At 41.7% G+C, this 26,885-nt stretch overlaps 1 protein-coding gene across 1 annotated transcript in view; it reads left to right on the top strand.

Moving 5' to 3' along the window:
* Nucleotides 1-1,821: 1,821 nt before the first annotated feature.
* erf (Ets2 repressor factor) overlaps nucleotides 1,822-26,885 on the top strand; it is a 32,195-nt gene continuing 7,131 nt past the window's right edge. The window contains exons 1-2 of the mRNA XM_047605438.1: nucleotides 1,822-2,838; nucleotides 22,424-22,658. Coding sequence (XP_047461394.1) covers nucleotides 2,817-2,838; nucleotides 22,424-22,658 — 257 coding nt within the window. The 5' untranslated portion in view covers nucleotides 1,822-2,816. The remainder of the gene's footprint in view (nucleotides 2,839-22,423; nucleotides 22,659-26,885) is intronic.

Genomic DNA, 26,885 nt, shown 5'->3' on the forward strand with positions numbered 1-26,885 from the left:
ACCTATATGTATATACATAGCTTCTCATGCTTTAGGGCTTTTGTTTTTTGTTTTCTAACCTTTTAGTAAGTCAAAGAAATTTTATTGAAATATAAATTACTTGTAGATTAGTCCAGATTTGCAAAATATGAAAATTATCATGCAGGTTGAGAGATTCTGAGGTCATATTTATTCTGCTGTTTCAAAACCAGGGCTGAAAGAATAAATCAATAAAAGTCAAACTCCAGTTATTTTTGTTGGCCTTGCAATTGTGTAATTTCAACAGATTCAGCGTAAAAGTACTGGAATAACCGTATTAAACAAAACTGAAACACAACAAAAAAATATATATATAAAGGACACAAACCCACCACTAAATTGATAAAAACCCACACATTTTAATAAATTGTGTAGCTATGATTATTATTAATATAGGTTTGTTTGATTTTTGTGTAAATTAAAAGCTATGCAAACAAATAATTCTTTCTGTTGTTATTCTAAATCTTTGCTTATTAACTGTCTGTTTGATTATGTATGAGTTAACATAGTTTTATATCTGTGAAACATTTAAGGTGTTTTAGTGACGTAAGAGTTTCTATCCCCTGCTCAACTCTGAGCCTTAACTGGACTTAAATACCACTACATTACTGCACTTTATTCACACAGCTGCTTTTAAAATATTATAAAAATATGCATGTATATCAGAATCAGAAAAAAACAAACACTTTATTTACTAAGAGGAGAAATACACAAAAGTGGGTCGGCAAAAGCAGCAGATTGTGTGCGATGTCAGACCTGCAGCCAGTAACAGTACGAGTGGTTGCAGCAGAGGCAATAAGGCAGAATTATCCATTTAAGAGTCAAGATGTACAGTAATAATATGATTAATCATCTTTGAAGTTTACATTTCAGTTTGTATTTTATTTATTTTAATTTTTCTCAGTTATACATTGATATATTTTAGATATATCTGTGTGCTGTGTGGAACTATTACTGTTTTTACCGGTGTACTTCATTTATTACTGGGTGCAGGTACTAAAATACATTTCACTGTGCATTGTAGAATGTATATCTGTGCATTTGACACATAAAATCTTATTTTATAAGACATAAAACACTGTTATTTATCCCACATAAGGGAAATTTCCTTGTCAGAGCAGTGAAAATATATACAAGAAACAATAATGAATTTAACACTAACTAATATTTAAAAAATATACATAAATAACAACACGGAGAAATATATACAGAGAAAAAAAAATAGAAATATTAGGACATTCTGTATGTGGAGTAAAGTGGTGATTAAAATTGACAAATAGTTGTTGTGACTGTAAGATGTACTGGACACAACAATGAGGTAGTGGTTATCTTATGTTATCTTATCTTATCTTATCTTATCTTATCTTATCTTATCTGAAGCTTTTATGGGGCAAGGAACCATATTTGGTAACTTCGGCACACATTTTAATTCCTTTCAGTGAAGTTTAGTGGTTTTCATTCAGTCAATCAAGAGAAGATCAAGGAAACATTCTCAAGTCTAATCAGGGTCTAATGTGGTAATCAAGGTCCACCTCTGCATGAACTCTGAGCATAATTGATTTATTAGGTACCACAAGGAAGATGTGGCCTATTGTTGACAAGTGTCTGAATCATCACTTACGTTCAAATGCTAAATACGTGTTTACATTTGTTTACCCCTTAAGGGCAAATGACTATATACGGTACATTCATTAAGATTTTACAAACGTAAAAAGTCTTCTGATGCCGTAAAATAACACTCCAGTTAATTTTTTTTCCATGAGTATTTCAATGAGTGGCCTATAAGGGTTAAATGTGTTAAATTTTCTCTCGGTTTCTATGTTGGTGAAACATTGAAAGTGATCCTCTCACATAGACGATCTTCGTCAGCAAGTAGGCGTTCGGTGTTTCACTCTCTCTCCCTCCCTCCGTGGGTCAGCGTGGGCGGCCCCGTGTGGCAGGAGGAGAGCGAAACACGACACCCCACCGCCAGAGGAGGAAGAAAGAGGAGGAGGAGGAGGAGGAGGAGGAGGGGAACACGAAGTGACTGAGTGAGTGGAAAAAGAAAAGTGTGAGCCGGAGAAAGAGAGGGGCAGAGAAAGGGAAAGAGCGGAGTTGGCTGCGCTACTTTTTGTTCCTTCTTGTTGTTGTTCTTTTTTTATTTTTTTTTTGCTGCTGCTGCTACAGTCAATGATGATGATGAAGATGAAGAGGAGGAGGAATCGACCATGCGACATCGTTGCAACAAACGGGATCAACATTTAGACCTGTGGCTCCAGCTCCACCGACAAAAACTGCGGCACGACTCCGACAAACTTGCGCCATTCAGACCCGGGTGACTTGGATATTCTCCCCCTCCTCTTACCTCCGTACCTACCTACCTCCCTTCCCCTGCTTCCAGAGTTTTTTTTTTTTTTTTTTTGTCGGGGCAACTTTTTTCTCGCAGCAGAAACGACATTTTTTCTCCGGCGTAAAAGTTTTTCAACCAAAGTTCATGTGTCCGGAGAAGAAAAAGCAGAAGTGCGAGTGAAGTTAGCAGCGGAACTCGAGGGGAGGTTCAGTCCCATGGAAGAAGCCACTGGAGGAAGGAGACACTGCTAAAAACTAAGAGCTAACTGGGAGCTAACTAGGCTAATTAGGCTAACTGAGCTCACTTGGCTAGCTGAGCTAACTCGGCTAGCGAGGCTAACCGAACTGACTTGGCTAATTGAGCTAACTAGGCTAACCGAGGCTAACTAGGAGCTAACTGAGCTAACTAACGTCTAAAGTTACGACTCGACGGTTGGAGAAGAGAAAGTGACCGAAGACTTTGACAAAAGATGAAAACACCGGCAGACTCGGGTAAGTTGAACGACCACGCGTTTTAAAATAAACTTTTTTCTTCCATTTCACCCTCATTTTTTAAAAAATTTTATTTCATTATTTCGTATAATTTTTTTGCTGCTACTCTTTAAAATGAAAACAACAGCGTCTAGCTTCGGCGGCTAGGTGGTTAGCATGCTAACAAACTTCAGGGAAAGTGTGACAAAATTATGAGCGGATCCATCCCGAGTACGTTGTTATTGTTGCAGCGGAGCGAGGAAGACAAAAAAAATAAGTCGGTTTCGGTTACAACAATGCCGTCTTTTAGCTGTAATTTGAACCGCGGCGACCTTTTGTGCTTCTTTTGAAAACTTTATTACATTAAACTTAACCGAGAGATCCGCAGTGAGAGCAGGGTCAGGGGGCCAAGGTGCTCTGTAATGTCTGCACCCGTGCTGACAGACTTAAAATAAATCATGTAAAGTTTTTAAAATGACATGCAACAAGTGGTAATTGATTTGAACCTGCTTTAGATTTGATTTGCCTTTTAATTTTTAACAAAAGTGGGTTAAAAGATAAGTGCAGGGAAAGCACCTTTGGGACAGAAAATATGTATAACACTAATCAAATTGTGTCTAAATCCAATGAAATGTAAAGATTTTACCTAAAGGTAGTGATGCAGAGCCGGCATTACTTGGAATTTTTCTTCATTTTGATTATTTTTAAACTCGAACCAGCCAGTTTTCCTCCCTTATCTCTACATCAAAGCCTGCAGAGAAAGGTAGAAAGTGGCTACACATGATTGGATCAGGAACTCAAACACGCTGGGTAATTCTCCTAAGTTTTTTTTTTTTTTTACACGCTGCACGAGAGTCTAAGAATAAATCAGGAAACGTATTTAGTTCAATTTGCTTCCCGTGAGGCTCTTTGTAAGTAAAACCTGTTTGAACACATGGGACAATTTGAGCCAAGTGGTGCCAGCGTAGTTTTACTAGGAAATGGAGTTTAACGCAGAAAATCTCAGACCGTTCCTTTTTTCAAATTCCACTCATTTTTCTGTGACATTTTCCTTCGTTTCAATGAGATGATTATGATTTTCCTTGCCTGGGTTATGATTTGTGCATTTTAGTGCTCTTAAAACTCAGTTTAGTCAGGAGTGCTTTGTGGTGATCTTGGCCAGGCAGAGGTCCAGTAGCCATAATAGATGTTTAAGAGGGGAATGCCTGACCACAACACAACATCGTAATTAGAAATAAGACTTTTTAGATCTCTCCTCTGCCTTTTTTGTTTTTAAATCGCAAACACAAGCGACATTTTTCACAGTGGGGTCTCTTCGTTTGCTTGTATGTCGAGAAAAATTTGCTTGAAATCATATATGACCCATGCACAAAATATGCAACTGGCACTTGGCAGCTCTGCATCCATGAATTACCCCCAGTAGTAAAGTTGAAGTGTTTTTTTTTTTCTCTTTTCTTCTGTGGGTCATAAATATTCAAGTGAAAGTTTGTAACAGCAAGACAGTTTAGGAAAAATTCAGTTTTTACAAGACCGTGAATATGTCGCTTTTTATTTTTAGAGAAGGACTTGGAGCGAACATGTCAGACTTCTGAGCATTGTGTTCAGTCCTAATGGTTTCCGTTATCCAGATATCCAGATTAACAAAGTTATGTTGCACTTCCCTTTAGTTTTAAAAGCAGGCAGCTTTGTTTTAACCATGTACAGTGCACCAGATCTCCCTTTGTCTATTTACAAGCTATTTTCTGTAGTTCATGGGCTTATATACACTTTAAAGGAGTTCACATTGTTGTTGGTGTATTGACGTAGTCATTAAAACTAAATTAATGAATAAATTTCATTATCTATAGAGTGATTCTAGGGGTTGCACAGCTCTAAATGAAGCTTTCGCTGTGACATAAGTATATGATGAAGCTTAGTTTGACAAGAAAGGCTAGTATTACCCAGATGAGAACCCTGAGCTGTGTCCACATACAAATATATATTTATATATGGGTCAACCTCCACACTCTTCCTATCAGGAAGTCTGAAGTCTGGCCCCACCAGCACCAGCTCCCAATTTTCCGCTTGTGTTACTCCTTATATCAACAACACGCCACATGTGAGACGTCACAGCTGTAGACCGGCTTTGTTGCCCTGTATGTGGAGTGAAAGGAGCCATACATGAGCAATTAGTCGGTGTTAAAGTCTGGTAAGGGCTTGGCCGCTGTTTATGAGTGTATTTAAGTGTTTGCGAGTGTAAGTGCGTGCCCATATGTCTGTCACCGTGTAGCTCTACCTGACACTGATGTGGTCACAACAAAGTGAGTGTTTGACTTTTTTTTTACCAGTGAGGCCAAATTGCCCTTGAGGAAGACCATTTGGTTGTGGGCAGTTGACTCGGCCCATTGTAATTACAGGAAGGGCAACTAGACGTCTTTATGCAGATGCAAATGGATCTAATAACATGAGTTAGACCAAAAGCTAATGAACCGCAGGCTCATTTTGTTAAAAAATGATGCCGTTAGTTTCCTTTGGGAAGGACTCTGTTGTGTTACTGTCTCACCATTATACTGAATTATACTCTTGGCACCAGAGACGGCACAATTACACTACAAGTTGAGGCCAAGTTGTTTGTCTAAGGGGAAAGTTTTGAGAAGAGGTGCTGGCGACAGATGTACAGCGATGTGGTTGTTCAGTCTGTGTTTTAGGAGACAGCGTCTCCATGTGATTTAATGGAGACACTGTAGTGTCATGTGCTGCTAGTCGGCTTCAGAGTGGATGGAATAAAGGAGCACTGCTTATTATTTTGTTACCTGAGTTTCTTCGCCGACGGGCCACTATACTTAAAATAAACGGGAGTAAACATTAGTTTTAGTTGGTACTTAGCACTTAGCACCAGTATGTCTTTATATTTTGAAATGGGCCTAACCAAAACCAGACCTTGGCAGTACCAGTTAGATCAGGCCATAAATGTGTCTCTCCAACAGATACTAAATCATGACAGAAGCCTGCTGGGAGAAAAATGCTTCACAGGATGTACCTTTTCCCCGGTTTCCCTCCCATTATGTGGTTGCTGCGAGTGATCAGGTCAACTCAAGGTCTGACCCGATCACATACCTGATTACTACTGGGCCCAAGCCTGGGCATGCAGACCCTGGAAAAACCACTGCGGAGTGACGTCAACATTTCTCTGGTGTACAGTCAAGTGGTGGCCCAGGTCAGCAGCGCTATGGTTGTCTCTCTCTTTTTTCCTGGAAGTGTGTATGTACAGTGGCTTTGGTGACCCGTGCGAAGCTTAGAGAATAGACAACAGGTAGCACGAGTCAGGACATGCTGGCCAAACAAACTTCACACACACAGGAAAGTCTGACAGTCATTGAGGCCTTTACATATAAAAGCGGTGTAATAATATGCACAAAATAGAAGAGAATACCTTCATAACTATGTAAAACATGGTTTATACTACGACTACGAGAAATATCTGTTAAAGTGATGACAATTCAAATTGATTTGGGCACCAGTGGTGATACCGAGCCCTAGTTATCATGCTTTGGACCAATCATAGCGTGTAATGGTAAAGAGGATTATCGAGACGTTACGAAACACAGTTCCTCTCAGCAATTCTAGAAATGGTACAAAATGCAACAATTCATCATTCATCACCATCGCTCTTTTGGAGTTTTACGCATTCCACATGACATTTTTATCTCGGCAGTTTTATCTCGGACATTAGAGGATTTTTGAGTGTGTCGCCCAAGGGCACTATGGTGGTTGTTGTGCAGCAGCTCAGACATTAAAAGCACAATCTACCCTTTTGTTCTGCAAAACCCATTAGGAATCATCGATTTGTAATGTTGCGCTGCAGTAGTTACTTTTGATAAACTGTGGTAATTTCCATTTTTTTGTGTGCGTGTGTGTGTGTACACACTTCACGTGGACCTGCTTCGTCTGCCCTGATTGCAATTAGCGATCCCGTACATCTCCCAGGTGATTTTTTTAACAGCACCCATAGACTGAGCTTGAACCTGTAAAAATGCAGCTGTGGACTTTACACGCAGCTTGAAAAGCAATAACAATAAAGAAAAACTTTTGTCCCGGCAGAGATTAGATGAGCGCTGCACCCATTACTCTAATTGGAGTATACCTTGGGGCTCTGCCGCGTTATGGTCTTCTGAGGTCACTGACTGAGGAGAATTATCCTCTCTGCCCTTTTAAATGATGAATTCATCTTTGTGTGATTGTTAAACGCCTGTATGTTGAGTTTAGAAAGAAGCATACCTCTGTGGTTGAGCGCCTGGCACCGAGCCTAAAGTTCACAACTTGCATTTGAAGGCAGCGAGTTCTAATCTGAGCCCAATCTTCACTTCACAGTGGGGATTTCAGAGTAAAGACGGTATCAGTTCGTAGTCTCAAAGAATGTGTGCGGCATGTTATCTGTCTTTGTCCATCAGCCTGTTGACTCTGTATTTCTGATTGACATGATTGAATGAGTCTGTGTTTACCCCCCACCCCACCCCTCCACCCCCCCACCCCACAACCAGGCACATGAAAGGACAGAGTAGGTCAAGTGGAACCAACCACTCGCTTCACCGAGCAGATAAGGAAGAGACACATATCTCTGAAACACCTGACAGGATACTTGGTTTCCGGCTTCGCTGTTCTTTCACACACTTGTGAATCTCATTTGCATGAATATGCGCTCTGTTGGCATTTAGTGTTTACACCCACAGGCGAAAAAAAAAAAATACTGAAGATAGGTTTTGTATATTATAAAGCGATGGTCGTGTAATCCTGATAAGTCAAAAAAAAAAAAATGCAGACACTTATTTTTTATGTCCACTATTCGCCCTTGGAGCTCTTCTGGAGGTTTTTTTGAGTCAAACCAAGGTTGAGAGATACAAAAAGGTGTAGACGTTTGTGTTTTGTCTGTGGCTGTTTTGTCTGGAGTCATTCTAACTGAACGAGGTGTGGACAGTTGTGCATTGTGTTGTGGTTATCGTCTGTGGAGAACCAGAGGGTGGGGTGTGTTTGGTGTCTTTTACAGCCAGAGGGATTGAGGTAGATGTCCGTGAAAGTGTGTGTTTTTTCCCTCCACGCTCTGGAGAAAGGATGAAGCTAGATTTATGCCTCTGGGTCGAACCTACACCTCAGCACACAATGTTTAAACTTGACCGCTTGGTTTCTGTGCTGCTGCTCACGAGTTTTCTTCTTCTTGTTGTTCAGGTTGGAGTTGAAGCCAATAAATAACACACAGCGGTAACTTTTTACAAAAATCCCTGCAACGCACCAATGAGAGAAGACGTACGAGTGTATTATGCGTACGAGGCAGTGGGTGAATTTTTCCATTTCCTTTTACATGTTGAGACGTGGACGAGGAAATACATTTAGGATCAATCACAGCTGTTGCCGCGATGCGTAGCTACATTTCTGAAGAGTTGCACACCAGGTTAAATTTAGCTTTAAGGCAAGTTTGAATTGTTTGAGCATGTTTAACGGCAACCAGAATTCAGCATTTACATAACAACGAATTTTCGATTTTACTAATATTCCGCGACAACACGTGACGAGGTCCATTGATAAGGCCTCGATCCAACACCGGTGCATATATTTAGCTCGGAGGCAAGTGTGAAGTAAACACAGTTACTGAGACATAAGGAAACACATTTTCTTTTACGTCAGAGATTAAAAACATTTAAAACAGTTAACCAAAGAACAAACAATCCCTGTCCTTCATGTCATTTCATGTGTATTTACATATATCCGCACACCTACATCCTAAATCTAATTTTACAGACCAGAGCTGCTGTTGCACATAAACTGCAGATCATGTGAGGAGAGTCGGCGCTGGACATTGTCTAGATTCACCCTGTCACGTCTGTAGCAGACAACGGGGGAACCACTGGAAAAACTCAGTATGGTTTAGTTGATGGGTGGCGCCTGGACATGGTGTCAGGAGACGGGACGTGATGCACATCAGCAATCAAACTCGCTCTCTGTGAATTTTCTGGAACAATTACCTGCTCTATGCACACGTTGCACAGACTTTTTGGGAGCTGGCGGTGTAAAGTCTGTTTCACGTCCGGTCCGACTAATTCAGACATTTTGCACACAGCTGCTCTGGATGATGTCTAGAAACGTTCTGAGCAGCAGTGCATGTGTAAAAAAAAATGTTTTAGGTGTGGCCTTGTATAATACTTGCTACCTGTGCCAGTGGTAAAGTAGTCGCAACCAAGTTTCTGTTGGAGCAGAAACATCCATCAAATGCCATCTGTTTTTTAGAGAGTCTGTTTTAACAAAGACGAGTGGTTGGCCTGCCAGGTTATGTTCAGGCAATTAGAGTGACCTACGGTGGGTGGCAACATCTATTACCCGACAATAAAATAGGAGCACTGACATGCACTAAAAAATCCAGAGCGGTGGCATTCATTGCTGTGGAAAGTCTCCAGCAAGGGGAAAAAAAAAAAAAAAAAAAATCTGCTAATTTATAAACCGGTTGTTGAACGATGCAAAATAAACTGGTTACGTTTTCTGAGAAGAGACCACCTCAAGAGCCGCGAGGGTGGAAAACCTGCCAACAGGTTGCAACGAGAAAAAAAGAGCACAGTCTGGTTTTGTGGTCGCTGGACCTACGGTTGATCCAGCCCAGACTCTTTTCCCGTCGCTACCCTTGTTGGCGGTGCACCTGCATTTTTAGTCCACACTTGCTTGATTGAAAGTGTGAAATGTCCAGCTTTCAGAAGAGCCAAGCTAATTTATTATTCATAAATACAAAACGTGGTAGTTTTTAAAAAAAAAAATAAAAAAAATCAACAAACACTGTTGGCTGAATGTGTGGCCACCTAAACCTCCACGAAGGGGCTGAGAGTCTAACTGAACCCAAACTGGTGGAATATGCAGTTGTTGGTTTTTTAATCTCGCAATGTGTTTTTTTTTGTCTCCCACTTTTGAGTTTTATTTCATGGGACAGGTCATTGATTGGTCTGTTCCTTTAGTCTCATACGGTTGGCACACTTCCCAATTAACTGTGAAGTCTTCAAGTGCGACGGGGACACTACTCTATATACTATATTTATGTCCTCTTAGTTTTCTTTGCGCTCCCTAAACTGTACCATCATGAAGAATTTGAATGGAACTAGATTTTCTTTTCCTTGAACCGAACGAGAGGATCCCTTCATGTTACAGTCCAAAGCTAAGATTCGTCTCAGGTGGGACTCTAAACAGAACCTTTAGAGGCATATTTCTTTCCACCAGCTGGTTTTTAATGATTTCTAAGAACTGCTAGACACGACATTTCATCTTTAATGAAACCAGGAATTACCCAGCATTCGTATTTTAGACTCATGACGAGAAGCAGCTGCTTGTTAGTTCGCATCGAATTCTGTACATAAGCGACATAAATGAGAGTTAAACCTCATGATCAACTCTGTTTTGTTCCTTTTACAGTTTTTCTTTTGAATTATTATTAAACATAAACAACATTTTATCAGGAGTCATTCATATTTTAAATAATCCACAACTTTATTTAAAAAAAGAGCAGTTATCTGACATAATACGTGATAAATAATATAAATAATTTCCACTTGACTGTCTAGTTAAGCTCTTTGAAACCAGTAAGGTGCAAAGGTTACAGTGTCTAGGTCCTGCAGGATCCAGGTTCACCAAGAGATGCCGTGTGCTAATTTTACATTGTCAAGCTTAACTGCATCCAAAGAAACGATAAAACAGTGTAATATTTTGTCTAAATAAAGCCAGAGAGAGTTTTTTTGCTCCCAGTTATTTGCTTGTTTGGGGCATTCAAAGCTAAGAAGACGTGTGGTTGTCTTTGGAAAAAAAAGCACACAAGAGAAACATTCTTCCTCGTCTGTTGTCTTTGCTCCAGTTATCGGCCTGTTGGGAGCCATGTGACTTCCTCTCGCTTTCTTATGGCTGCCACAGCTTGTCCTGGGAATGTGTGTGTGTGTGTGTGTGTGTGTGTGTGTGTGTGTGTGTGTGTGTGTGTGTGTGTGTGTGTGTGTGTGTGTGTGTATTTATGTTTGATGTAACCTAAAATATATATATATGTGTGGATACCTGAAGGGTAATGGCCTGAAAACTTTTTCCACATTCCAAATTACACAAACACACACAGTGGACACACACACACACACACCCTTGCACGCTTTCTCTTTGTCATGTAAGCTTTTCACCCTTTAACAAATATGTACACTTAAACCCTTTTCTCCGTCTCCGGCTGAAAAACACACAATGTACAGCACATATCTCCCCTCTGGCCAGATCAAAGATGGAAGTGGCCGATAAGAAGAAGAAGAAGAAGAAGAAAGGATCCAAAGACGTTGGGAGATGTTTGCCGACTAAATTATGATAGCATAATCCTTTCCTTCTAGCTAGCCATGTACAACACAGTTGATCAGTTGCGGGGTTAGCTGGCCGACCCCACAGACGTGATTGGTCTGCATTTTGATCTCCACCAATTTGCTCGGCCAAGCAAAACATATTTAACTGGCAGCACATTATCTCCCACCACCAGCAGCCGCATAGCCCCCCCTCTCTACTGTTAATGTGAAACATATGAAAACAGAAGAGAGCGATGATGAATTGTCAGGTGATTGAGACGCTAATCTTGGCCTCCGTTCATATCAGTTAACAGCCCCTACATGCGACTCGGCTGCTGAAACTGTGGAAGGGAGGTGAAGCGTCGGGCTCGTCTCGTTGGCTGCTTCAAAGGTAGATCGTAAATTATGTCGGTGATAAGAATGTCACCTTTTGATCAGAGCGGAGAGTTGTTACGTCTGTCTGCCCCCGTCTTTATCGCACAAGCCTCAACCTTGAGCCGAAGAAAAGAAAAGATCTGTACATTCTTGCTTAGGCGACTTGATTAATTGAAACAAATGATCTAAATGAGAAAGAACGCTGCATAGTTCACCGTTGAATAACGGCATCGACGTACATGTTGAGTTTATTAAGTTGAGTTGCGGCGTCCTCGTTCATTCGTTGACTTGCGTCATCCAGTGCGGTGTCCCTGCAGGCCGACGGCAGTGATGAACGAGCCGAGTCTCTCGTTTTATTGAAACGTGAAAGTCACTTAGTCCCTCAGACAGTCGCTCACTCATCTCGCCCACTCGCAGCATGCGCACTTTATTAGTGGGGCCCGGACCCCCCAACATGCCACGAAAATGGGTGAGATCTGTCTTGCATTAACACACACACACACACACACACTCTTCTAATTTTCTCACTGCAGCCCGCGATCGTGGCGTGCTCATTTGGGCTGCCATCTCCCTGTGGTGACGCCGTCGTGCCTCTGTCTTTAATGTTTTTTTACACAGGGAGCGAGCCGCTCTGTCTACAGACTCGAACATCCAGCTTTAATGCAATAGAGGAATTAAGACTGCGGTGACTCTGCCAATGAGGAAAGGCTGACTAACGCACCCAGACGTCACACATGTAGAAAAGTCCCAATGCTGGCTGTTCAACATTTGAAGAATTTCATAGAAACACTCATCCAGAGCAAATTACTGTCTCTCTGATTGTACTATAAGCCACATGTTGCGGATTAGATGAACATTATGAGCCGATCATAAAAGAATGGCAGGTCAGAGCTGCAGCTTTCTGCCAGTGAGAGCAAATAAAAATGTAGACGTTGAGGCACTGAGGCATGTCTGATGTCCAGGAGCAATTTGAGTTGATCTAATCAAGAACAATTCACAATGAAGGTTAATCAGACATGAATCAAGAGTGTTGCTCGTGATTAATAGTCCTTTAGATGTCACTTATCTTTTTGAAACAAAAAAAAAGGATTCTCTAACCAATAAACTCCAATAAACTAACCAGCTTATGCACTGATCTGACATTAAGTGGGCAGGGAATCAATTCTAACATTATCAGGCCACACTTATCCGTCTCAAGTAGTGTTACTTTAATAGATTTTCAAAAAGAGAGAAGAGCTTTGACCCAGAGTTAAAACATTCAAGTTTGCACAAGAAGGGAAAAGTTATCCTAGGACATTTTTTTTTTTTTAGTCTGTACCTTATCTGTCTAGTATTCTGCTTTTTCTTGCTAATTCTATTTTGTGTGGACATTAATATTCGATATAAAGAGGAGAGACGTGAATGAAATTCAAGCGACTTGTGGCAGTGATTGGTGGAAAATTCTACTGTTGAAAACCCTCTGAACTTTGAGTCTGATGGTCCCTACATCTAACACAAAACATTTATCTAAAGGGTTACTGAGACACCCACAGCCTTAAAGCGTCCACTAGTGACCACGGGATCTTGGATTAGTGATCTTGAATAATTGACTTCCGTTGGCTAACAGTGTAGTGGAACTTTATCCAGAAGAAAAATAAGACACCGGGTCTTAATCAGCTGACAAATATGCACGTTGTCGTTGGATGTTTGCTCTGCGATTAGTCGACTGCCCCGTGACTAACGCTTTCGTGACTTCGGGAGAATTAAGATCGAATTAATTTCAAGTGGACTCGCAGAAAGGAGTGGTTTGTTGATTCCCGTTTTTTTTTGTCGTATCACAGTCACGTCCACGAATTGAACCTCCACCATTGTTGCAAATCGACAGTGGAGCCTGTGTGTCTGTGTGGAAAGATGCTGAAAGGAAACGGAGCGTTATGAGAAAGAAGGGGGGGCCGGGACGGTGGAGGGAGGGGATGGAGTTTGATTGGCAGGATGTACGAGAATGAGTCACTCAAAACAGCGCCGATGATTTTGAAGAGTTACAGGCTTATTTCTGGGTTGCGGTGACACGTGTACGTGTGTGGTTACGTGCATGTATGCGCACTCACTACTGTTCATATGGCTCAGTCCAGTAGCTGAAATCACCAGATTTACACTCTGTGTGTGTGTGTGTGTGTGTGTGTGTGTGTGTGTGTGTGTGTGTGTGTGTTTTGGAGGAAAATGAAAGTAAGTCTGGTGACAAAGCCACAACACAGAAGCCACATTTAAACACAGATATTTATCTTCTCGCTCCGTCTCCTGCTCTAAAGCATAACACCGCCAATATGCAAATAATTCACTTTATTATTATTATCACTCAGGACGACATGAGTAAGTAGCAGAATTGAACGTTCAGGACAAGTACAGCACATCATATCTGATTACAGTATGTCATTTGATCTGAATTAATACTTTTACGGGGGAAACGCAGCTAAAATGCAGAGAATTAGTGAAAAGGCGTCTCTTTTGCTTCAAGGTTATTTTTCTTCTCTTCCAAGTCTGTTTGTCTGTCATTAGTTCTTGAAACAAAAGCTTCAGCATCTTAATGACACTTCAGTAGGCACAGTACTTCACAGAGTTTTTTTTTTTTTAGCTTTTACAAAGCCGTTCATTTAGAGCGCGGTTGTCTCGTTCGTTCTGCCAGCCGACTGCCTAGTTTGATGTTATTAATCAGCGAAGAAACTGCCTGACTGTGAAGCCGACTGGCTTCTTGGGCTTAACATTGGCTGACTTCACCCTACAGGGTGTCAGTCTGATTTATTTCCTGCACACAGACCGAGGATAAAACATGCAAACTTGTGTGTCAGTAAGTGCAAATGTATAACGGTGTGTTTGAACCAAATCTGCATCGAGGTCATGTCTTTACGCCTCTAGTCTTCATTTTACTTCTCTCTTACTACTGTCTCAAAGCTTGTACTTCCATGTAAATGCCCCCGATTTACCCGCTTAACGAAACCGTCCATCATTGTGACATCACATCCTGTTTTTTAATATCGAAACTTCACAGAAAAATGAATTGAACAGTCAGTAATACTGTTAACTACCTGAAATGACAGAAACTATCCTTAAAAATACTTTATTTCACATGTACTTTCGTGTTTTGATTTGGCCCCGAGTCCCATTCACTAATATGGAGGAGGTGCAGTCATGAGCTCCACTTCTTTACAGTTTATGGCGTCCGACTTTTCCCAATACCGTGCAAAAAGTGTGTCCACACACAAGAATATGGTGGTAACACTATACACTCCAATGTTTCAATCTGATAACCGAGAGTCTTTTACAGCCGAACGTTACGCAGGACTGTCGTTTTCTGGAGGGAAGACGTGCTCAGACAAGTCTCGGTGCACATGTACATGCATGTATGTGCTCTTCTCTCTGGGAAAGTAGGCCTGAAACTGATAAGTCTCCAACCTTGGCTCAGACGCTGCCGATTAGCAGATAGCAGTTTTCAGCTCTGAGATCATCACCAACGCGATTGTTTAGGATTTTTGTTTCTCATTAACACCGCAGTAATTTATAGTTTGCCTTTCCTTGGTGCTGATAGCACTTGATGTCCTTATATGATTGATACGAGTAAAAGATGCAGCTGAGTGACCACAGCAGCATGATTCAGACATCTTCGGCATCAGCAGCAGCTGTGTAACCCCCGAATGCCACAGGAGCTTTTCCCCACATGTCGAACTATAATAACTGGCTCTCGAACGCGCACGCTCACCAACCCCAGGCGAGCTTAATCACAGCCTCCAGGATGCGACAGGTTTTCTGTCTGGATGCGCTCGAGCGTCTGTCGTACAGTTGTCTCAGCTGTAGCAGAGATGCTTTATATTCTTTTTTTATTTTACTGCCGTGGCAAAAAGTCAAACCCCTTTTCTTTCCTGCAGGCTTGAAATTACAGAAGTGCAGCTGTCTGTGCTCTAAAACAGTTCATCCCGAGTGACAGGGCTTTGTTTGGTTTGGATTGCTAACACTCAATGGGAAGCATCCTTCTTATTTGAAAGCTGGATCTCTAAACTCTGAGATGACCTCAGCAAGAACCCATGGGCTGACTTAAATCGTGCAGTTGCTTTGGTGGCTACTTGAGGCTCTAGTGGCGTTGCCATATCTACCAAATAACCCAAAATAAGCCATTGTACATTGAAGTCTTTAATAACTGCAAGTCTGTGGAATTTGTGTCATTTCAAAATGAAAAATTTTCAACTTGATCGTTTTTTTTTTTAAGACAGGGTGTCTTTGAAAGTTCCTCCAATGAAGATTTGCACTATTACATGTGATTTTCTATCAGTCTTTCCTTGAAACAGTCTGTTTTCTTGGCGTCGTGCTACGTTGTTTGTCTCTTAGTTGGGAAATGAACATGTAAACACATTTTCCCTAACACTCCCTTCATTCTCCTCCGTCCTCCCCGGTCTCTGACGGTCTGTTTGTCCGTCTGTCTCTAAGCCCTATGCAGTGATGCAGTGGGGGGGGGGGATCATGTGAGATGGTGAGGTTGAAGGTTCACGCCGTGCACCTGCGGACAGTCATCCTTTTCCCCCTTTGATCTCCGCTGAATTGTGTTTCTTCTTCTGCTTCTCCCTTTCCCTTCCACCTTCCCTCTTCCTTCTCCTGCTGCATTTCATACCTGAATTCTTCCTCATCCTCGTCTCCTCTCCCCCAACTCCTCCCCGGCTTTAAGCCGCTGGCTCCTCGAATCTAAAACTCCGTCCTTTAAGGGTAATTATGAGATCAGCTCAATGAGGAGCTTTTTTTTTTAAAACGGTAGTTTGCGGCTCAGGACTCCTCATTAAAGCAGTATTAGACTTGTTGTGATTCCAGTGTTGCAGAGAGGTAGTTAACTAGGCAAGACCTTCTTCATTCTTCAGTTCAAATGATCAGAATTCATTTTACTTTTGTTTGTTTGTGTTTTTCTCCCTGAAATATGACTTTCCGCACATGGCAGCACAGTTTACGCCCAGCGGAGATTCCCCGTTTCCTGCTCTGTACTCATTTATTTCCTGCCTTTCTGTGTTGTCCTGATCCCATCGCTGAGATATATTTATATATATATATATATATATATATATATTTATATATATATATATATATATATATATATTTATATGTGTGTGTGTGTATGTAACAAAAACCCTGTCTAGATTTCATGTAGCCTGGCCTGTTACCTCTTTGCGTCGCTCCCCGTGCCCCTTAATCATTACCCTGCAGACAGACACACACCGCCGACCTTTCCAGTGGCTAAATATAGACCCACCAAAGAATAGGAGGAAGGGAGGGAAAAATAAACCAGGGGATAGATGGATAGATGGAACAACATGTTAAAGAAACTTGTTGAGGGGAGAGAAAGAGGCGGCCGTTTTGTGTTTTGGTCTCAGCGGCTGCAAGCCATTTGGACAATACCCCGATGATGGCTATCAGTTATTATGAGCGCTATTCCAACTGCGGTGGCGTCAGAGTCCCTAAGAAAAGCAGACCTGAGTGTTAAACCCGCTCACCTACTGATTGCTGCTGCGTAGATTGTGTGTTTCTCTTGGAAAAGAGAAGGCAGGTGGTTTCTGGACTCCAGGCTAATAGTAAATGAGTTTTTCTGCTTGCTGTGCTTGGCTATATATAGACTCTAGACCAGGCCCGAAATGGCGTGTTTCACCCTCGGCCTGACAATCAGAAATTCTTCCTGTCTGGAGTCGAGCTTGCCAGATATTACAAAAGCTTTTGTCTTTTTCTGGCCCCGTTTTTCACTGACTTGTAGCTCTGCAGCCAAGACCTCTTGTCCCGTCGGCCGTATCTGTGCGCTAATCACCGGTAACACTCGTTCCAGTGACGTGCAGAGAGTTTACTGCCAGCTTTACGTGTTGGCATTATGTTTGATAAGCGTCCAGATAGTGTTTTAAAAAGGTTCTCTGGGAGATTACCTTTTTTAAACTCCAGTAACACTTTCTGTTCAGCTCAAGTGTGAACAAAAACAATAAGACTTGCCAGTAAGTGCATGGAAGAGTAATATTTTCTACATAAACTATTTTACATGCACATTCGGAAAAGTAACAAAGTTGGATAAACTATGATCTACTTGGACTTTCATTGAGTTTTTCATTTGTCTGATACTATTTCAGCGACAAATATTCTACTTTATTACATTCATTTTATAACTTTACTACTTAGTTTGGGGATTCAGACTCAAGGTATTATCTTCAAATAATGTTTTTCAATTGATAGTGTAGATTTAGGTGCAAGTATTAATCAAAAATAAGTTCTCATTAACATGTGAACATATTTTTGTTTATCTGGAGTCTAATTTAAAGCTAAAACCTTTGTACTTTTACTTTAGTAACATTTAGAATGTAGGTAATAAACTTTTACATACGGCTGAGTACGGCTAGAAATACTAGTTGAGATGGTTGGTGATTCAAACCCTAAAATCTCTCCCCTCTTATTATATATAACTTCCTTTGTTGTCTGGTAAATGTGTGAAACACCAATTCTCACGCTTCTCTTTAATTATAGAGTGACTTCAGCCTGAAAATGAGAGGCAGCTTGTGTCTCACACCAGATTTAAGTGGAGGGGCTGCGACTACTGCCACCTATTGGTAACTGCTGCTACTCGTCTTTGGCCATTTAATTAATGGATCAGGATCAAAACCACTTCCTCAAATTAGACGCAGCTATTGTTACAGATTAATAATGTGACTATACTTAAAGGAAGCCCAGCCGCCTTCACGTGCTTCAGCTTTTTGGACACGCCGGTTTTGAAGAAGAGCCATTTCCTTTCACGCAGGTCAAATAACCCGTCGGCTGTTTGCTATTGTCTTAGCAGGGTGTTCAAGTTGTGCAGACGCAGGTCACATCCTGGTTGCCGCTGGTTATTTGATGTCTGTTTGCCGTGTCCGCACCTTAAACATTATAAAATTTAAATTGAGCTGGTGTACTTTCCTCTCGCCCGAGGGCCGAGGCCGCCGAGCATCGAAGAAGGTTTCTACACTTGAGGATTGTTTGTGCGCAACAACAAGTTTGCCGTCCTCCGGCTCTGTCCCATTTAATCCGTGTTTGTACTCGCGTTACATTAACCACCAGCTGTAACAGATGCACATCCAGCTGGACGTTCACTTGTGCATCTGTCAGAATTCAACACCGTCCGATGTCACACGATGAATGAGACTGAACAGCGTTGGTGTAGAGTACTTTAAACACAGATTCATCTCTGGCTGCTGTGGTGCTTTTTGGACAGGGCATCGTGTCCACTGTGCTGTAAACAACGAGCCTCAGACTGAACACATCCTCACCCCGTCTCTCTCTCTCTCTCTCTCTCTCTCTCTATCTGTGTCCAAAAAACTCTTTTGGCAACTTTCTGTAATTGAATCATATTTTGTCTTGTTTGTCGTGACTCTGTCGTTTTATTTTTAGAGCTAAAAAGCTTTTGTTGCTAGGAGACTGTGTCTTCGGAGAGGCTGAGTGAGGGAGGGACAGTATGAAAGAGGAAAGAAGGAAAGAAAGAAGGAGAGAGAAGGAAAGAAAGACGGGAGAGATGGCAGTGGTGTTGAGGGGGAGAAAGGCGGAATCTGTGAACGCCGAACGACAAACGAGCGAGCTATGAGTCAGCAGGGACATCTGCAACACACACACACACACACACACACACACACACGCAGTGGGCATGGTTGCTATTCCTGTGTTCTTTGTCTGTGTGCTCTGTGCACCCACGCATGAACCCACTTACCTCTCCCCACTAACCTGTGTTGTGTATCTGTGTACTTTTGCGCGTGATAGATATTAACTCGCCCACTTTGATTTGGTCCACTCCTGCCGCGCGTCTCAACATGTGCGCACGTATGGAAAAAAAAAATGTTGCGCACATGTGTATTTTTTATTTTTTATTTTTTTCTCAATAACCAGCGGACCCCGGCGCACAGCGCGGTGTGTTGTGTCTGTGTCACAAACGACTAACCTGTTCCCTGGTGACAAGAGCCTTATTGTCTGGTGTGTGAATCATATGCTCGTACCCCGTTAGTAATCTGCCTTCAAATGGCTATTAGCGACGATCACAGCCAGCTCGTCTGTCTTGTCTCTCTGCGAAACACCATAGGAGCTCAGATAGCAGCATGTGGTTTATTAGTCATCGGCCCAGCCTGTTTATCAGGGTGTTTTTTTTCTCTTAAGATGCCTTTTGTGAGATTTTTTATTTTCTCTTTTAGTGTTAGCTGCCACCTTTTGTGGAAAGAAAAAGTGCTAGTTTGTGAAAGTAAAGTGCCACAGTGTTTGCAGTATTGAAAAGTGAAAGTTTCGCTTCACACTTGCTTCTATTTTAAATGTGATGGGTAAGATTTATTTGAAAGGTAAATAAATACTGCCATCCTGGCTAGGTACGAGTAATTCTTTCATTTCTAATATACGCCAGTGTATATAGGAATATGTATTTTGATAAAACTTAGTGTTTTTTAGTAGTCTACACAAAATATATAGTCACAAATCCTCTCAACTATAAATCTTTTCCACAAACTAGAAAAGGATCAGACATAACATCATGACCACCTTCCTAAAAACCTAAAAAGACAATAGACATGGGCCTTCTAAGGGTGGGGGGCTCGACTGGTCTAGGTGGGTGCTACATGTCTAAGAAACAACCACATGAATGAATGCCAGGTCCAAAAGTTTCCCAGCAGAACAATGAATTGTGTTATTTACTTCTCCTGTCAGTGGTCATAATGTTATGGCTGACTGGTGTGAATGTAGAACAACATGCACTCACTTGCCAGAAACCAGATCCTTTCTCATATACCACACCTGCAGTAACTCTTAAATTAAGTTTTTCCACATTAGCATAAAATAGCTGAGAGAGGTAGAAGTAGCATTTGCTACAATTAAAACACACATTCTTAAAGCTTTTAGATTGAGTCTTCAATCAGGAGCATCTTGTTTTGTTCTGGAACTGGTTAAGAGTAGAAACAATGCAACTCTGCCCCACCAGCGTTGTTGCAAAAAAAAAAAAAAATAAATAAATAAATAAAATGTTGCAGCTTGAAACTCTTAAATCTGTCCTAAAGGGGAAAAGCAGATTGCAGTTACTCAACTGGTGTGTGTGTCTCCATTATTCAGCCAGATGTTTATCACAAGGGAGCTCATAGCAACCTCAAAGGCAGCGTTAGGATGTTTGCTAAGTTCAGACTCCTCCGACAACACCAACAGCTTCCAGGGCTGAATTTCACTTTGCAGAAAAAACTCTTTATATATATATTTCCCTCACTTTACATTGATAGCGTTAGCAGACACGTAGCCGCGCTCTGCACACCTGAAGGTGGACTTTGGTTTCACAGCGCCGGATACTTTTTCCATGACTCACTTTGTCTCCATTTACACCTGCTAATAAAATGCAATCTGTATCTGGATAAGGGAAAACACATGTTCATTTTCAAAGCGTGCTGTAAACACATGCACTTGTTGTTGTTTTAAGATTTGATTGAGCTTTATCAGTGCGCCGCGATCGATATTATCGCAGCTCGTGTCTGCAGTTCAGACGATGTCGTTCTGCAGGCTGTTGTCGGCCGCTCACAAAAAAAAAGATGGATTAGATGTTGTTGCACTTTTACCCGGTTCATTGTGAACGGCTCACTATGAATTTAAGGCAGGGGGGCAAACATTGTTGTAGCAAAAATGTCCTTTTGAAGATAACAGACGCTTTCTTGCTTAAATAAAAAAAAGTAAACATCAGGTATCATTTTTTTAATAAGCTGCCATTTCCCAGCCCTATTCACACATGAATCCACCCCCAATAAGCACACAGTGTAGACAATCAGCGCACATGTTTGTAAATGGAGCAGTCATAATTGATTTAATCATCATCTGTGCACCATATTGACATAACACTTCACACTGGAATTTAGTTACCAGGTGTGTCCTCCTTTTTTGTTTTTTTATAACCGCTAACCAAGTTTTTTTTTTTCCCCATCTGGTATTGTGCTCGTTTCTGTTGCTGTTCTTTTTGGCTATTGTCTGCGGAGCAGTTTCCTATCAAACGTCGACACGGCCATGAAGGATACCGACAAGAAACACTTTCCTGTTTTAGTATCAGAAGTTTGTTTTGTTACATGCGCAGATGATGCAACCGCTTTTCACGTTATATCAGCGCGGTTGTGATACGGTGTCGTAAACGAACGCGGGGTCGATTGGCCACGTGACGCGACGGTTACAGCCTTTTCAGCCGCGAGCCCGTCATTGTTCACAGTTCACTGTCACCCTATATAGATACGACAGGCTGTGTGGAGTGTGGGAAACTGATTTTAACCCTGGTATTTAGGGTAGTGTGTTTCTCTACAGTTACATAAACACACACACACACACACACACAAACTTCAGCATTGTTATATTGTGCCCATATGTTTCCCACCCTCAGCTTTCTCAGCCTGATTGCCAGCCACATCTGGTCCTAATAAGGTGTGTGTGTGTGTGTGTCACTATGCCTTTGCTGTTCAGCCTTTCAGCCTGGCCTTCTGTTGAAGTGGTGTTGAGTCTTTTACTGCCACCCACAAGCTTTACAAGACATAGCCTATACTTTTAACTTTTTTTTTTCTTTTTTTTTTTTTTTTAGATAATAGCCCGTGTGTGTGCTTTTTGTGGAGTGCGTGTTCTGATAATAGTTGCAAAACCATGCCTCATATTTTGTCTGCACTTATTTTCAAGGCCTGTTAATCTGTTGTAACGGCGCTGATATTCCAGCTTTGATGTTGATAGCGTGGACGTTTTTTCGGTGCGACTGCACAGTCTGTGGGAACACGTTTCGCAGAAATGCTCATCAGCAGGTTTTCACGGAGCCAACTCAGACGTTTAATCTGTCCTGTATTCTTTCTTTAAATGCGCTGTTCCTTCGTCGTCTGCTACCGGGAAATGTCTATTAAACCCAATTTTCTTCTTTCGCCCTCCAGGGTTTGCCTTCCCGGACTGGGCCTACAAGCCGGAGTCGAGCCCGGGCTCCCGGCAGATCCAGCTGTGGCACTTCATCCTGGAGCTGCTGAGGAAAGAGGAGTACCACGAGGTCATCGCGTGGCAGGGGGACTACGGGGAGTTCGTCATCAAGGACCCGGACGAGGTGGCTCGCTTGTGGGGGGCCAGGAAGTGCAAACCGCAGATGAACTATGACAAGCTGAGCCGGGCGCTAAGGTGAGACTAAAGAGGATGAGAGGGAGCCTTCACATCAAACCCAAATGTCATAATTTCACTTGATCTAATGTCTGTCAATGATTTCTGACCTTGTATTTTACCAACAAATGTAGAGATCGGACATAAAGGATGGATTTTATTTCCATCATTCACTGAAATGCAACATAAATTTCAGTCTTTCACACAATTGTGTCGTCTTTGATCAGAATTTTAACACAACCTTGATGCTAACATGCTAAACCAACGCTTGTGTTTACACTGCTCCAGCTTTATGACCTTATGGTTTAAATGCAGATTAGCCGCAGTTCAAGTTCAGCCAAAGTGATTTAACACCATATATCTACACTTAAATAAGTTTAAAGACAGAGGAGGCGCTTCTGCACTCACAAGACAGTTTATTTGGTTTCAGTCCTGCTCTAAATCCTCTATTATAATCATCAGTTGATGTTAAACCATTGTGAGAAAGGCTCTACTTCAAATGGATGATGATTTCAGAGGATGCAGTTTGTGGTCTTCTGATATTCAGCCTTTCCTGCTGACTAGTTTTCACCCTCGTCCTTCTTCCTACACACCACGTAATTAAACGTCTACTATTACAAGCACAAGCTCCAGACGGCGTAGTTTTCTTTATTAATAAGTACATTTCAGAACGATACAGAAAAGAAACACCAGCGCACAAATATAAAAGTTTTCACGTCGTGTAGTCATTTGCTGGAGGGTGAAATCACGTTGAACTCCAGACCATTAAAAAGCGCTCGCGGTCAGTTTTAAACTACACTATTTATTCATAGATATTTCGAAAATGAAGACTCGAAGTAAGACTCAAGATTCTTAGATGTCAGACGGACACTTACTATAAATTCACAAGACGTTTAGTTTAACTCCTTTTTTTTTAGCTTTGATGTTAAAATCATGCCTAATTGCAGCTGTTTGTGTGGGGAGAATAATAATCGGAGCTAGAACTCCAAGGCGACAGTCGAGTTGGAAACACACACACACACACACACACACACACACACACGCACACACCTTCGCCCTCCGTGCTGCACATGTGGGACGCTGCAGAGTTTTATTTAGCCACCCATCTGCTCCCATCATCGCGTACACAAACACATGCACACATGTAGTCATCGGTGTCGCCTCCCGTGTTGTAGGTCTGTGTGGGATATAGTTTGCTATGGCGATGAGTAGTTACGCTGCCTCGTCACCACACACACACACACACACACACACACACACACACACAAGCACACAAGCACTTAACACCTTGTTATATGTCATCCCTCCTCCGGCCCATCTGTCTCATGTGTTGCTTAAACTCCCCCCCCCCTCAACATAACCTTACATGACTGCATGTTTATATTTGTTTTGTAACAGATCGGATAAATTTGAAGAGTTATATACGCCGATGAGCCACAATATTATGACCACTAAATAGCATCAACAATATTGTGACAGTTCAGTGTTGTATCTGGCATAAACCAGGCGCTTCAACCTCATAGCAATGACCCTTAAAACCTTAAGACAACTTAAAAAAAAAACACGAAGAACAGCACAAGGTGTTGACCTGTCCTCCAAATTTGTTAGATCCCAAACTGACCAAGTATCTGTGGGATGATCCACCATAGAGGCCCCTCCCCTCAACCCGTAGGACCCAGAGGCATTTCCTTTTCATCTTGTTAACATTTAAACATCTGTTGAAGACATCAGAGACTTTGCAGAAAGCTCGGTAGTAGCACCAAGGAACTGAAATGGTCAGAAGTAATTATTTTCAGAAAAGACAAGACAAAAATGTATTAAAATGTTGATTTAAAGTTTAAACATTTAAAAGTCTGTGGCATTAAAAACAAGTTTCACATTAACGGCACATCAGGTTTTCAGTTTTCCAGTATCGGGTTGTCAACGCCACTTTTTCGATCACCTGTCATTATCTCTTCAGCCGATTGGTTGAATCTAAACACGGGGGTTTTCATCTTCCTCTCAACATTCAAAATCCACAAATATTTCCACAACAACATGCTGATCTAGATTGAATAAACTGCAGAGCAGCTGATCAGTGTTATTTGTAGCTCTGCGTAGCCTCCCAGCTAATAGTTACGCTTCCTACTTAATGGTTTCATCTTCTTAGAAGAGGGGTTCTGAGTCCCCCCCCCACTCTCCTGTAGTGATTCTCAGTATTTGAATCAAACACTTCGCACATAAATAGACTCAAGTTGGATCCTCAAGTTATTTACTTGGTTGGATTTTAAGAAGGGAGTTAATTCCATGAAGGTTTAAAAGTATATTAACAGAAGCTGTTCCTTTTTCTTTCTGGTCTCCTGTGAGTATTTTACATCAAGCACCAGCTGGAGCCAAAAGTCTCTTTTGTGGTTTGCAGACCTTTTTTATACGAACGGCGGGCTGTTAATTAATTCTGGCGTCTTTTTGGAAGAGAGCTTCCCTTCATGTTTGATTGATACTCCTCAGCCGCTTTGAAGTGACTTATTGGTTTACACGTGTGCCCGATGCACGCGCGAGTTTTGCGTTCGATGCACAGGGCTCTGTACAGTCCTTTCTAGTTTATTTGAAGGAAGTTCAAATGGTCTTCAAAGAGCGGGAGGCCTCGAAGCGAGTCTGGCCCCTGGATGTGAGACCGGCTGTCCCATATTGACTCAATGCTGTTTGAGTGTGTGTGTCTTTCACATGGATGTGCTGGCCTTTTCCCCCCGAAGCCTTCAAAGTAGCATCCATCTATCAACGTCTGTGAACATTATGTCCCTCCAGCTTTTATTCTCCATACAGTGAAGTCCCCTCGCGCTGATCCTGCTGCTTTTACCGCCTACGGTGCGTTTAGTGGCAAATTTACTTTTTTGAAATGTTAGCTTTCTCGCTTTTTTGTTTATTTAATTGAATGGGACGGCGTTACTTCACATCAGTTACTTGTCGTAGGACTTGGACAAACCAAAACTCCTCCAGGGACTACAGTCAAACTTAATTTTAATTCTATTAGTTTACACATGAATAATTCAGATAAGCACGTAGAAAGCGAAAAGATGTGTTCAAAAATGGTCAAAAAACCCTCAGAAGAGTTTATTTTAGGCGCTCTCCACTATATAAGGAAAAATAAACTTGATCTGGTGCTTTTTCTGGAACGTTTTACCTCTAGTTTCACATCTTGCTTATATCTTTGCTTTCCACAGCTTCTCTCTGTCGTCATACTTTTTAAATCCAATCAACTTTCAGAGTTGTAGCTTCCAGTAATTGTTGGATCTCGCTCACACGTCGGCTAACTTTGGTCTGCGTGATTAAAAGTTCTTTCATTTAACAAAAAAAAACGGAGGATTTTATGAATGAAGCGTGATTTGAATCTTACAATCCCATACAAGAGGAAATAAAGTTAAACTACCGCCTTTCTAATGCTGATTCAACATAAACGTAACATTATAAAAGCCTCTGAGCTGTAGATTTAATGTACCTAATGAACTGGCAAGTTGAATACAAATAGTTTTTCCCCCACAGCCGACTTTACATTTGTGAGTTTTAAATCCCCGCGTCCTGATATCACCGCTCTTAATTTGTGTCGTGCGTGTGTTCGGTAGCGTCGCCGTCACTTATCATGCGCATGTTTTCTGCCTCGGCTCGTGTGTTCGGGGCGTTTTGTGTGCACATCCGCCCGTTTGTTTTTGTGTTTGTGCGTCTGCTCCACATCTGCCGGTGTGGGAGTGCGTAGCAGTGTCGGCCGTCAGAAGAGGCCCCTTCACTCATTGAGTCACCGAGGGGCTGGACGAGCTCCTGGTTCACACACTCCCCCTCTACTCCGTTCTCTATTGTACTAAATTCCAGTGACTAATGTTGTGTTCGCTCTGAAGCCGGGATGCAGCTTCATCATCAAGACTAATATTACATCCGTGGTGGTGTTTTTTTTTTGTTTTTTTTAGCTCGTCTCTAACCTCCGTAGTTTCACTTGCACATTACTAATGACGAAACACGACAGTCGTATCATGTTGCGTGTTATGTATGTAGCCGCAAATAAACTATTGATCTTCTGGATGAATAGTTGTGTAAAGGTAAATGGATCGATGGAAGGATAAGGGCAGTTACACAAGTCCAAACTCTCTCCCTCTCTCTGTGCTCACCTCCTATAATTATCGAGCGGCATAATCAAAAATCATTGTCGGCGGGAGACTTATTTTTAACCGAATCCATCATGTTATGTACAAAGATGGCTCCTCTCTGCCCGGCGCTGCA

Source organism: Mugil cephalus, chromosome 14, assembly GCF_022458985.1.
Source record: "Mugil cephalus isolate CIBA_MC_2020 chromosome 14, CIBA_Mcephalus_1.1, whole genome shotgun sequence".
Classification (NCBI taxonomy): Eukaryota; Metazoa; Chordata; class Actinopteri; order Mugiliformes; family Mugilidae; genus Mugil; species Mugil cephalus.